Source organism: Panulirus ornatus, chromosome 14 (genome assembly GCF_036320965.1).
Source record: "Panulirus ornatus isolate Po-2019 chromosome 14, ASM3632096v1, whole genome shotgun sequence".
NCBI classification, from domain to species: domain Eukaryota; kingdom Metazoa; phylum Arthropoda; class Malacostraca; order Decapoda; family Palinuridae; genus Panulirus; species Panulirus ornatus.
Window position 1 is genome coordinate 12,872,100 of NC_092237.1, and position 12,314 is coordinate 12,884,413.

The following is a 12,314-nucleotide window of genomic DNA, read 5'->3' on the forward strand; positions in this document are numbered from 1 at the left end:
CCCTCACGAGATATCTTCTTGTGTGTTGTGAGTATTAGGTCAACTAAAGACCCTCCCCCCCCAAAAAAAAAACGGTTACAGTAGGTCGGGTCAACTCGCTGAAGTTTTCTCATAACAATCATGCGTTATTCTGGGCACACGAAGTCCTGAAAATCTTTCCTCTCGATAGATGGTTCCTCGGAGTGTTACTGTACGCCCGTAAAATCCAAAATAATAATATTTAGAAAAGTTTTGTCTATACTACCTCCTTCGTTTACGAAGCTCATACAAGACTTGGTATTTGTTCGCACAGTAAAGCCAACATATTGGATATTGTAGTGGCGGGAAATAACTTGCTCTTTTGGCCAACGAAACGCGGGAACTTGCCCACTGACTCGTGGGACGTTTCCTAAACTTTAAATCTGAAACCAGCAAAACTTCTGCAAAAACTTTATAAAGACACAGAATCCCTTACTAACTTATCCTTTAATTTGCAATATTCCGCAGGACATTCTTTCCCCGACCAACAAACTTCTAAGTTTCTTGGGTCAGAAATCTCAAAAAAAGGAAATTTCCCAAACGTATTGCCTGTACTCAGTGTTGATACCTGGTCCACACCCCCGATCTTGATCCTCTCTCTCTCGTCCTGCGCAGGTCCATCGGCTGGCGTCTGGGTCTGCAGGCCGTCACGGGCGTCATCTTCCTGACCTTCCTGATGGGGACGTTCTACCGCTCGGCGTCCCTCTACCACCCGCAGCGCCGCGCCATTCTCCACCTCAAGAACCAGAAGCGGAAGATCAAAGAGAAGAATCGGCAGGACGACAAGCCTCCCTTCTTCGACGTAGCCACCCTCAAGAGCCGCACAGTGCAGATCCTCCTAGTCTCCATCGGTCTTTCCTCCTTCGGGATCACAACACCTATTATATACCTAGTGAGTGCTTCTCTGTCTCTCTAGGGATCACGAAACCCATAGATGTGAACTTCTACTTTTCACTGACCTCAGTTTCTGGATTTGAATGTAATTTCTCACTCATCTTTCATTTAAGAATTATGATGTCCATTATGTATCACTGTAGACACAGAAACTAACCTTAGAGCAGAAACGACGGCAGAGATTGAAGTTAAGAATCTGATAAGGTAGTGGGGAAGCAGGCTTTAGACTTGGATTTCAGAGAAGATCATGGGAGGACACGGATGGATGGTGTTCTGTAGAGAGAAGGTGATTTGAGGGTGCGTATGTTGCAGATATGAGGAGAAAACTAACCAGGTCTGGGAGCTGTGTCTGGAAGACAGGAGCAAGGTTTTAGTTGATGTTGGTCATGGAGGCCCTCGGGAACCAACCTGCCTACCTCGACCGGTAGTGCCATTCCAGTTCGGCAACTGAAAATCTGAATGCAAATGGAATGTCATGATTTTGATGAATTATGAAGGAGAAAGTGGAGTTGAGAGTAAAAATCTTTGGGAGTTACGTGTTAAGTGCTGTGTTTGAGATGGAGAGAGTACGTTTGTGGATTGGATGCCAGGAACTCTCATGCAGGTGAGGCAGAGGGAAAAACATCGATCTTGGGCCCTGGAGGGTTGTGGATGTTCGTAACTTAAAGGTCGTTCTATCGTCCTCGAGGGTCGCACTGTCGTCCTTAGAGAGGATCGAACCGTCGTGTCCACTTATAACATCTTTGCTAGCCCCTTATTACATCCAGATAATCGGCCCCACCTTCTTCATTCCTTCAAGACTCTGTTACTAAGTCTTCCTTAGGCCCTATCATGATGAGAGTTATAAATGTTGGTTCATATTCCCAACGCCATAGTATTCATAATTCACCCTCCCACTCTGTCTTCATTTGGAACTATGACACCTTAACCTCTCTGTAACCTCACCGTAGAATAAGAGCTATTATTGACCCGCCTTACTACCTTTCCTTTGCCCCTTCCTCAGGCACACCAGGCGGAAGAAGAAGGTCTGGGGGACGTCTCGGTCCTCCTGCTGCAAACCTACCTTGGTCTGGGTTGGGTTATCGGCTGTTGCGCCTTCGGCTTCGTGGTGCTGCAGAAGAACACGGAGTGCCGGGTGGGCCGCCAGTACCTATGTCAGGCCTCAATGTTCCTGTGTGGCGTCTCCACCCTGGCCTTCACCGCTGTGGAAGGTAAGTACTCGAAAATTATCAGTTGTAGGATAGTTGTGATAAATGTGTGTCTCGGGGCCTGTATAGGCGTCATCAGTTTGTCAGTGGGGAAGTGGCTGGTTGAAGTCTCTCGCCTGAGACATGTTATGGAGCTTGCTTAGGTAGGTTCTTGCTGGGGAGCTGAATCAAGGCGCGACCGGCTACAAAAAGGGCGGGACCTGTTGGGATGCTTATGGGCGCAACTTGGGGACTTTCTAATGGCGTCATCTCTTGGGAGGAAGGGAGTTAAAGGGCTTTCAAACGACGTGATCTGTCAATACTTATCGTGCGTGTGTATGAAAGGGATTTTCTGTTTCCTTCCTTTCAGTAGATAATGATTAATCGCAGTGGAAGAATGGCAAGCTTTGATTTCGGTGTGCCGCGAGGATTTAGCAGACGCGAATATGTGACATGAAGGCTGAGAAACACTGCGTTAGTCTTCTCTCTCTCTCTCTCTCTCTCTCTCTCTCTCTCTCTCTCTCTCTCTCTCTCTCTCTCTCTCTCTCTCTCTCTCTCTCTCTCTCTCTCTCTCCTTTCACAGTGCTCCAAATGATTTGTAAACCCATTGTTAATCAGAAAATATCTGATTAGCAAATTATAGTACTGGAGTACTTACAGATTCAAGCTTGATATCCCCAGCAAGTTACAAAAGTTATTTCCAGTCATGGTTTCTGAACTTGGATTGATTGTTTATATAATAGAGTTATGCAGACATGTTCCGAAAGATATTACGTGTATTAAATGTTTGTGTAGTGTAAGAACTGTTTTGAACTCCTGAAATCAGGTGATTTTAGGAGTTAACAAAATGAAGTCAGTAGCCGATATTATTAACCCTCGCAGTCGACAGGTCTGAAGCCCAAGTTAACTAATTTAACAGTCTTTCTCGTTGTGCTGTTGTGATATTGATGCCAGGAATAAGTATTACCAGAGAGGAGTGAAGGAGGAGGAAGAGGAGTAGGAGGAGGAGGAGCAAGAGCAGGAGGTAGTGGTGAGGGACATGCTCAGCCGCCCGGGTCGGGTGAGTCAGCTGGGCGGCCACCCTCACGCTATACACAAACTTGGGGGAAAAAAGTAGACTCCCATCGGATACTCCCTTAACCCTTACCGCTTTCATGTATTTCATTCCTTCAGGGATAATTGATTATATATATATATATATATATATATATATATATATATATATATATATATATATATATATATATATATATTACTACTTAATTATATGAAAGCGAGCAAGAAATATTCATAGAGACTGTATCATCGTCACTAAATAGAAAAATATTACAGTTGCAGAGGACTTTCTCGACCACAGGAGCCCATCTTATCCATCCCCCCACATGGACAACGGTCCCCAAAGTTACAGAGGCCATCCAAAAGGGGGGTCGTAGTGTTAAATGACTAAAGCACATGAATGCACGAGAGCGAATGCATTGAGGCCGTATTTTAGAATTAGGGGTGCGAGGGTATACGTATAAAAGAATTGGGACACTACATACGGGCTGGGTTAAGGGATGGAAGCATCTGTCTTCAAAACTCTTTTTCTGTAACACACACACACACACACACACACACACACACACACACACACACATACTTTGCATCAAGGGTGTAAAGGTGTCTTCGTTGTGCAGAAATATTTAACAAGTAATACACACACACACCAGCTTGCCATTAGAATAGTATAAAAGATTTTTTTATAGGAAGCAAACTGCGTTTTGATTGACAATGAAATATCTTTTAGGTTGATATAGAAGGATATTCGCAGTAATCATGTATTAGGCCTAATTTAGAGAATGCATCGTAAGAACCCCACTTGAAGAAACATGGAGATTTAAAGAAGGTTCGACAAGGTTAACAAAAGACGATAACTGAGATATGAGAGCTGGGTTTACAGGAAGAGGTTACAGGCCATTAAATTCGTCATCAAGAAATGGGAAGAGGAGAAGGGCAGACAATTACAACTTGCAAGTCTCTTGACGGCAACGAAAGTTAACAGTGCAGTGAATGAGCATAAGAAAAAAAGATAATAATCGAGACATAACGAGAATGACAAGAGAAAGAAATGTGATGAAGTATGTGTATCGTGTACAGTTTTAAAGTGGAGGATGAATGAAATAAACTTTGACTTCAGACGGTGTTAAAAAAAAATGATAGGATAACAAAGAATGATTATATCAGGACCCTCGAGTTTTGAGCTCCCTCCCCGTTACTGGACAAATTACATTTATTTACTCACAGTAACCAGTCGATGCCAGCTGGAATGTGAGAGTCAGACGATACTGAAATTTAATCAGTGTCAGTTGACACTAGAGCCAGGCTTCAGGAATGACTGGATTGTTAACTCTCCACCCAAGGTAGATACTGTGTGACGCGAGGTGTAGGATATACGCTACCGGGTAACGGGTGTCGGGTACAAGATACAAGATAAGATACAAGACAGTAGGGTGGAATATAAAGGACACCGGGTGTAGGGTGGAAGATGAGGACAAGTGGTGTCAAGTGTTCAATGCTGCAGGACAGCCGGTGTGAGATACAATACAGAAGGTGTTGGACGAAGTCAGGAATCACCAGCTCATGTCTTGGTTCACATGTCTCCCGCTGGGTAAGCAGATCGACGATTTGCATATTCATTTTCTTGTTTTTATTCAGACGATATAAAGTATCGCTTATTGTATATCGGTGTACGATGACACCTGAGCGTCAGGAATGAGAATAAAACTGAGTAGAGCTTTTACAACTTGTGTCTAATTTGTTATTGCGATATTGCAGTGTATTTTGCTCTCAATCGTAAGTCAATATAGTGGCTTGGCCTTTGATTGTATCGTGCTCGATAGGTTTGAAAGCGACCTAGTGCTGTGCGAGGCAGCTGTATGATCCTTACATCACTCCCAACAAAAGCATACATATACATACATAAATCCTATGCAAAACTATTGAGTGCCATACAAATCACATTTCCCAAGCTCTGATGGACTCGCCGGCTTCCCCACCATATATTTCAACATTGGCGTGATAAAGTTATGATGGAATACTATGGCTCTTCTGGCGTTGACAAAGGGAACATTTTCTGTTGCTGTATATGTATATCTTCGTACTATTGTTCGGCTCATTTGAATGCGATTTAAAGTACATGTGTAGCCTAAGTCTGTTTTGATTGAATTCGACCGTATTAGGTATGGCGACATGACGGAGAAAGTCTACGGTAAATACACATAAGAGGAACCCGTGTACCTTCCTTTATGGAAAATTCACTTTTTCATTTTCTCACAATATTTGTTTTTTCATATATTTCTGCGTATTGGCACTGATTGATTTTTTTAGCATTGGTGAGAATGAGTGGAAAATATGTTTCTGCGCGTTGGCACTAATTGATTTTTTTTCTTTTTTCTTTTTTTTTTTTTTGGCTTTGGTGAGAATGAGTGGAAAATTTAATCTACAATTTTGTGTTGTAGTTACCAGAGAAAAAAAATTCAAAATGCTTCATGTAGAAGTAATTCTTAAAACCGTTTTCAAAGATTTTTTTCAAAATGCAAAGATTATGAGGACCCAACGCGACAAGAATATAACATTTACAGAGGAGATAGGGGGAGGTCTTTCCATCTAAGTACTATGCACGCGCGCGCGCGCACACACACACACACACACACACACACACACAGACTAGGATTTTGATTTGTGCCGGTATCACTGGCAGTTTATCGTGTACCCCAATCTTGTCCTCTGAGCGGTAGCGCAAAAGGATTACAGAGGTCACAAAAGGATCGTAGGAGTAGGTCAAGAGCCTTCGATCTGAAGATCACCTCTCACACGTCAGCAGTATACACAATGGGTGGGCTTAGGAACTCCCGTCTGATGGAACTACGGCAAAGCTCGAGAATCCTTTATTTCCCTATAAAACTCGGACAGTAATGGCAGTTTTCAGAGGGCTTGAAACTCCTCCCTTTCGCAGCATGGACTGATGGGCCTTGTCGAGGGGATAGTATTTAAAAAAAGGAGTTGAGGGGAAGAATGGTGGAAGGAAGAAGTGAGAGGAAGAGTACTCTACATGAGAGGTTTCAGTCTCTAGTGCAACATGACCTCCTGAATGCCCACTGCTGCCGGTGTTTATGTCTACCGACTTCCATCCCTCTTCCTCTCATCATCTGTTCCTATGTAGTCTCCTTCAACATCATTTCCGTCTTTCGCCATGACAACAGCGCAGTCTTTCCGCTCCACCCACCACTTTGAATATATTCCACCCTGCCCCTCCGTCTCCTTTCGTCTTCCTGGTCATAGATGATACAGTGGTAACAAATCATCCTCTCACTCCTGCTCTTCTCTGTACGTTCTCCTCTCTTCGATCCTATTCGCCATTTCCCGCGTTAGCGAGGTAGCGTTAAGAACAGAGGACTGGGCCTTTTTTTGGAATATCCTCACCTGGCCCCCTTCTCTGTTCCTTCTTTTGGAAAAAAAGAAAAAAAGAAAAAAAAAGAGAGGGGAGGATTTCCAGCCCCCCGCTCCCTCCCCTTTTAGTCGCCTTCTACGACACGCAGGGAATACGTGGGAAGTATTCTTAATCCCCTATCCCCAGGGATAATATATATATATTTTCATACTATTCGCCATTTCCCGCATTAGCGAGGTAGCGTTAAGAACAGAGGACTGGGCCTTTGAGGGAATATCCTCACCTGGCCCCCTTCTCTGTTCCTTCTTTTGGAAAATTAAAAAAAAATGAGAGGGGAGGATTTCCAGCCCCCCGCTCCCTTCCCTTTTAGTCGCCTTCTACGACACGCAGGGAATACGTGGGAAGTAGTCTTTCTCCCCTATCCCCAGGGATATATATATATATATATATATATATATATATATATATATATATATATATTAAAAGGGGAGGGAGCGGGGGGCTGGAAATCCTCCCCTCTCGTTTTTTTTTTTTTTCCCAAAAGAAGGAACAGAGTGGGGCCAGGTGAGGATATTCCAAAAAAGGCCCAGTCCTCTGTTCTTAACGCTACCTCGCTAACGCGGGAAATGGCGAATAGTTTAAAAGAAAAAAAAAGAAAGATATATATATATATATATATGTATATATATATATATATATATATATATATATATATATATATGTATTTATCTATTTATTTATTTATTCATTTACTTATTATCATACATAATCGCTGTTTACCGGGTCAGCGAGGTAGCGCCAGGAAACAGACGAAGAATGGCCCATCCACTCATATACACGTATATATACATAAACGCCCACATATATATATATATATATATATATATATATATATATATATATATATATATATATTTTTATCGAGGATGCAAGGCATGTGTACGTGTAGGAAGAGAGGAAAGTGATTGGTTCTCAGTGAATGTAGGTTTGCGGCAGGGGTGTGTGATGTCTCCATGGTTGTTTAATTTGTTTATGGATGGGGTTGTTAGGGAGGTAAATGCAAGAGTCTTGGAAAGAGGGGCAAGTATGAAGTCTGTTGGGGATGAGAGAGCTTGGGAAGTGAGTCAGTTGTTGTTTGCTGATGATACAGCGCTGGTGGCGGATTCATGTGAGAAACTGCAGAAGCTGGTGACGGAGTTTGGTAAAGTGTGTGGAAGAAGAAAGTTAAGAGTAAATGTGAATAAGAGCAAGGTTATTAGGTACAGTAGGGTTGAGGGTCAAGTCAATTGGGAGGTGAGTTTGAATGGAGAAAAACTAGAGGAAGTGAGGTGTTTTAGATATCTGGGAGTGGATCTGTCAGCGGATGGAACCATGGAAGCGGAAGTGGATCATAGGGTGGGGGAGGGGGCGAAAATTTTGGGAGCCTTGAAAAATGTGTGGAAGTCGAGAACATTATCCCGGAAAGCAAAAATGGGTATGTTTGAAGGAATAGTAGTTCCAACAATGTTGTATGGTTGCGAGGCGTGGGATATGGATAGAGTTGTGCGCAGGAGGATGGATGTGCTGGAAATGAGATGTTTGAGGACAATGTGTGGTGTGAGGTGGTTTGATCGAGTAAGTAACGTAAGGGTAAGAGAGATGTGTGGAAATAAAAAGAGCGTGGTTGAGAGAGCAGAAGAGGGTGTTTTGAAATGGTTTGGGCACATGGAGAGAATGAGTGAGGAAAGATTGACCAAGAGGATATATGTGTCGGAGGTGGAGGGAACGAGGAGAAGAGGGAGACCAAATTGGAGGTGGAAAGATGGAGTGAAAAGGATTTTGTGTGATCGGGGCCTGAACATGCAGGAGGGTGAAAGGAGGGCAAGGAATAGAGTGAATTGGAGCGATGTGGTATACAGGGGTTGACGTGCTGTCAGTGGATTGAATCAAGGCATGTGAAGCGTCCGGGGTAGACCATGGAAAGCTGTGTAGGTATGTATATTGCGTGTGTGGACGTGTGTATGTACATGTGTATGGGGGGGGTTGGGCCATTTCTTTCGTCTGTTTCCTTGCGCTACCTCGCAAACGCGGGAGACAGCGACAAAGTATAAAAAAAAAAAAAAAAAAATTATATATACAGACATATGCATACATACACATGTACATATTCATGCTTGCTTGCCGTCATCCATTTCTGTCGCTACCCCGCCCCACAGGAAACAGCATCGCTGCCTTTGGTTGTGTTACCACGAGTTAAAAGATAATTTGCGAGGTGTGTAATCATTATGAGCACAGTCTTGTCAAAGAACTTCTTCCTCCGAAGTCCAAAGTTTCTTGCTACTGGTGGTGCAGCCTTTGGCTTCAGGAACCTTTCCAAAGAGGGCCTGGGTAATATCTGAACTCTTTAAAAAAAAACTTGGACCTAGGTTAGTAATTGATAAATGAATAGATTAATTCACCTTTAGTTATATATCCATGCACCCCCCCTTTCCTTCCATGATATATGGACAGGTTCCTTCTGTTTAGTATATAAGACATGTGACATCTTTCTTTTGGTCATTTCGAAATACATCATTTCTATCCATTTATAATGTATGGACATCTCTCTGATCATGCTAGGACACATCCCTCTCACTTGATCATTTACAGACACATTTCCCCTTTCAGCTTCTATCATGTTTATTGAAATTTTAAACAGAAATGATCAAAAATGTTTATTTTGGAATAAGGCACTTCAACTTCTGACGAAATTAACAGCATGAAATTCATTTTGGCTGAAGATACAGGATTCCCCTTATAGTATTAACAACATCCATTAAGTAATGTCTGAGATGGTTTTAACCAATTTTCCTTTCAAAATATGTATGAATGTTACAGTTTCAACATTGCCATATCTCAGTTAAAGAGGGAAAGAAATTTTTCTAGTTGCCATTAGTTTTGTCTATCCATTGTAAAATAAGTGTCAGGTGCTCCTACCATGTGGTAATTGTCAAAAAAAATTCATATGTTTTTTTCATTCAGTTATTGTTGTGAATTGCAAAATTAAATTGAGGTATATTACATCTACACAGAACTGCCCTAAAACCTTACAACTTCATTTTAGAGTGAATTTATGCTGTTTGTGTAAAAGTTTTATCATCAACCTTTAGTTACATGAGAACTAGCTGGTTACCTTTATCTCTAATAATGTGAAATCCTGAAGATGATGTAGAAACCCAGTCATCAGAGCTCTTGTACCATACCTTGTACATGCACATATCCAAGTGTCAACAGTTAACCTTCAGCTTTGGAGATAAAGTTGGAAGCTGAATTTAACCTCAGTTACCACATATTTAGCCGTTGAGTATCTATAAGGTTTCTGAGCTCTAGTTTTCATAGTAGACATTTAGACACATACATGACCTATGTCAATGAAGGTCTGACACCACTAACCTGAGCTTTGGCAGTTGGCACCTGATTTGAGTGACTGGAACTTCAGAAATTTAGCTCTATTAAAGAGCCTTTAACACCAGATACCTGAGATTTGGTATATGACCATTAATTCCTCTGACTTGAACCTCAGAGGGTGGACCCAGGACCTGAACTTTGACAGATGGCCTTCAGCCACAATAAACTGAATTTTGTTAGTTGACCTAGCGTGTCCCCAGCAGGGTACCATGGTTACGTCCTTTTCGCCTGGCTGTATGGCATCTTCTGTGGGGGATTTCACTACTCCCTCAAGATGTACACATATGAGAAGGTTCGAGCTCGTAACTTTGCACGGACTTGGGGATTTGTCCAGTGCTCACAGGCCATCCCTACAGCAATTGGCGTCCCTATAACAGGTGAGCATTGAGGGATTATTTGTTTCTGGATTTTGGTGAGCTTTTTAAATTTGATAACTAAAGATTATTTATTTACTGTGATGGTTTCAAAAGTGGAAAATTGATGAATAATTTGAACAGTACTAATCTTCATGTTTGAATGTGATGAAATTAAGGCTCAGCAGATAAACATAGACTACCCTTTTCAAAATATAGAATGCCCCTTTATGGTAGTGTGATTTCTCAAGTTACAAAGGTTTTCTCATAGAAATAATGCCTTTTTAGGGTATGATTTTATCAGTTAGATAATATTTCTCAAAGGCTTTACATTATATACATGTCACATTGGGATCCTTTTCTTATAGAATATATTTTCAAGCTAAAAAAGCCTCCCAAGGATGTATAAGGTCTCCTTTAGATTAAAGAATTTATACTCTTATACCTGTACCACATAGTCCTCTCCCAGTCTACATATTTTCCTCCCATGCCATACTGTATCTTATCAGGTTATGCAGTGTGTCTCCTGGTGGTATAACTTCCCTCTGTCTTATTTGTCATCCAGGCTAAACACTTTCCTGGACTTAATTTTGATTCAAAGTCCACATTTTCTTGGCTAAGTGCTTAAAATATGTGTCAGGCTACACAGTAATGTATCACCTTGGGTCAGATGATGTCAAATTAGAATATGGAGTGACTTTAATAGGTTGTACAGTGTCTCTTTATTTGCATGATATCCACTTAGAATTCATTAACTACAGATTATATAGTTTGCTGCCTAGGAATCTCAACTAATCCCAGGCCATGGAATGCCTCCCCACCTTACTTGATTTCTCCTAGAAGCTACATGATACTTCCATCAGGCTACACAGTATTCATCAGAGGCAAAAGGTTATTAAACTCTAAGTATAATCAAGTTGCATAATGATCCCATAAACAATAAAAAGTTTCCCTTTGTTTCATCTAGATGACATAAAACTCACTCATATTGGTTGTACGATATTCCATTCAGACTTCATGATTTATTTTCCAGGTATCATATGATCCCAAAGCTGCACACACCATCACCCCAGTCACATAAAGTTGCTACAGGTTGCATTTATCTCTCCAATATGGTAATGCTTCCCAGGTTATAGGATGTTTCTCTCTAGCTCAATAATATCCTTCCAAACCCATTTATGTTTTTAGATCACCTATATCTTTCAAAGCTCCATAATTCTCTCTTGGTTGCACAACACCTTTCCATTCTACATGGTCTTCATCGTGTTTACATAATGATATCCAAGGATGTTCAGTGACATTTCCACTGTTAATACCTGCCCAAATACATAGTGCCCCTTCAGGTTACAAGACATGTTCTCAGGCAATATTCCACCTCACCAAGCTGCATAATGTCCTTATCTACAGGTTACATCAACATCGGATATGGGGACAAGGCAGGATACTACTTTTCCTCTACCTTTGTTATCTTTGGTTCTATGACCATCTTCCTCATAGACATTCATCGAAGGAATGCTGCCAAGCACAAGCACACACACAAGTGAGTTTTTGTCTTCAAGTGCTTTTTAAAAGTGGTCCTCAGTCATAAGTGTTTTCATCTGGTTCAACAACTGTTGTCGCATCGCATGTAAGGCAGACAGTAGTTAATAGACCTACTGAAAAACGTGGTAATAAGAGCTTAAAGTAGTGGTGAAGTAGAATGAGGGCTACTAGAAAGGAGAGGGAGGGGCCTATACTTGTCTACATCACTCCTTTAATAATTTGACTTTGCTTTCTCTAGCATAATCATGTATATAGGAATGTTCTATATACTAAGATTTTGTGTCACTTTGTTCCTCATAATTCACATCAGGTGATGGTATTTGGACAAATTTATTTGTTTTTTCTTGTCATAGAAACATCCTAGTGCACAATGTTGTTATTTGGCATTTCCTTAATTGTCTATAAGATTTTTCCAAGTAGCATTTTTTATGTTTCCTTCATTTTCCTTGTGCAATTAAATCATGT

The 12,314-nt window shown here is 41.3% G+C and overlaps 1 protein-coding gene across 1 annotated transcript in view; it reads left to right on the forward strand.

The window, feature by feature from the left end:
• The window catches only part of LOC139753323 (monocarboxylate transporter 12-like), a 320,966-nt gene that overhangs the window by 293,500 nt on the left and 15,152 nt on the right, over positions 1–12,314 (forward strand). Inside the window, 4 exon segments of the mRNA XM_071669648.1 lie at positions 634–910; positions 1,916–2,123; positions 10,155–10,331; positions 11,715–11,847. Coding sequence (XP_071525749.1) covers positions 634–910; positions 1,916–2,123; positions 10,155–10,331; positions 11,715–11,847 — 795 coding nt within the window.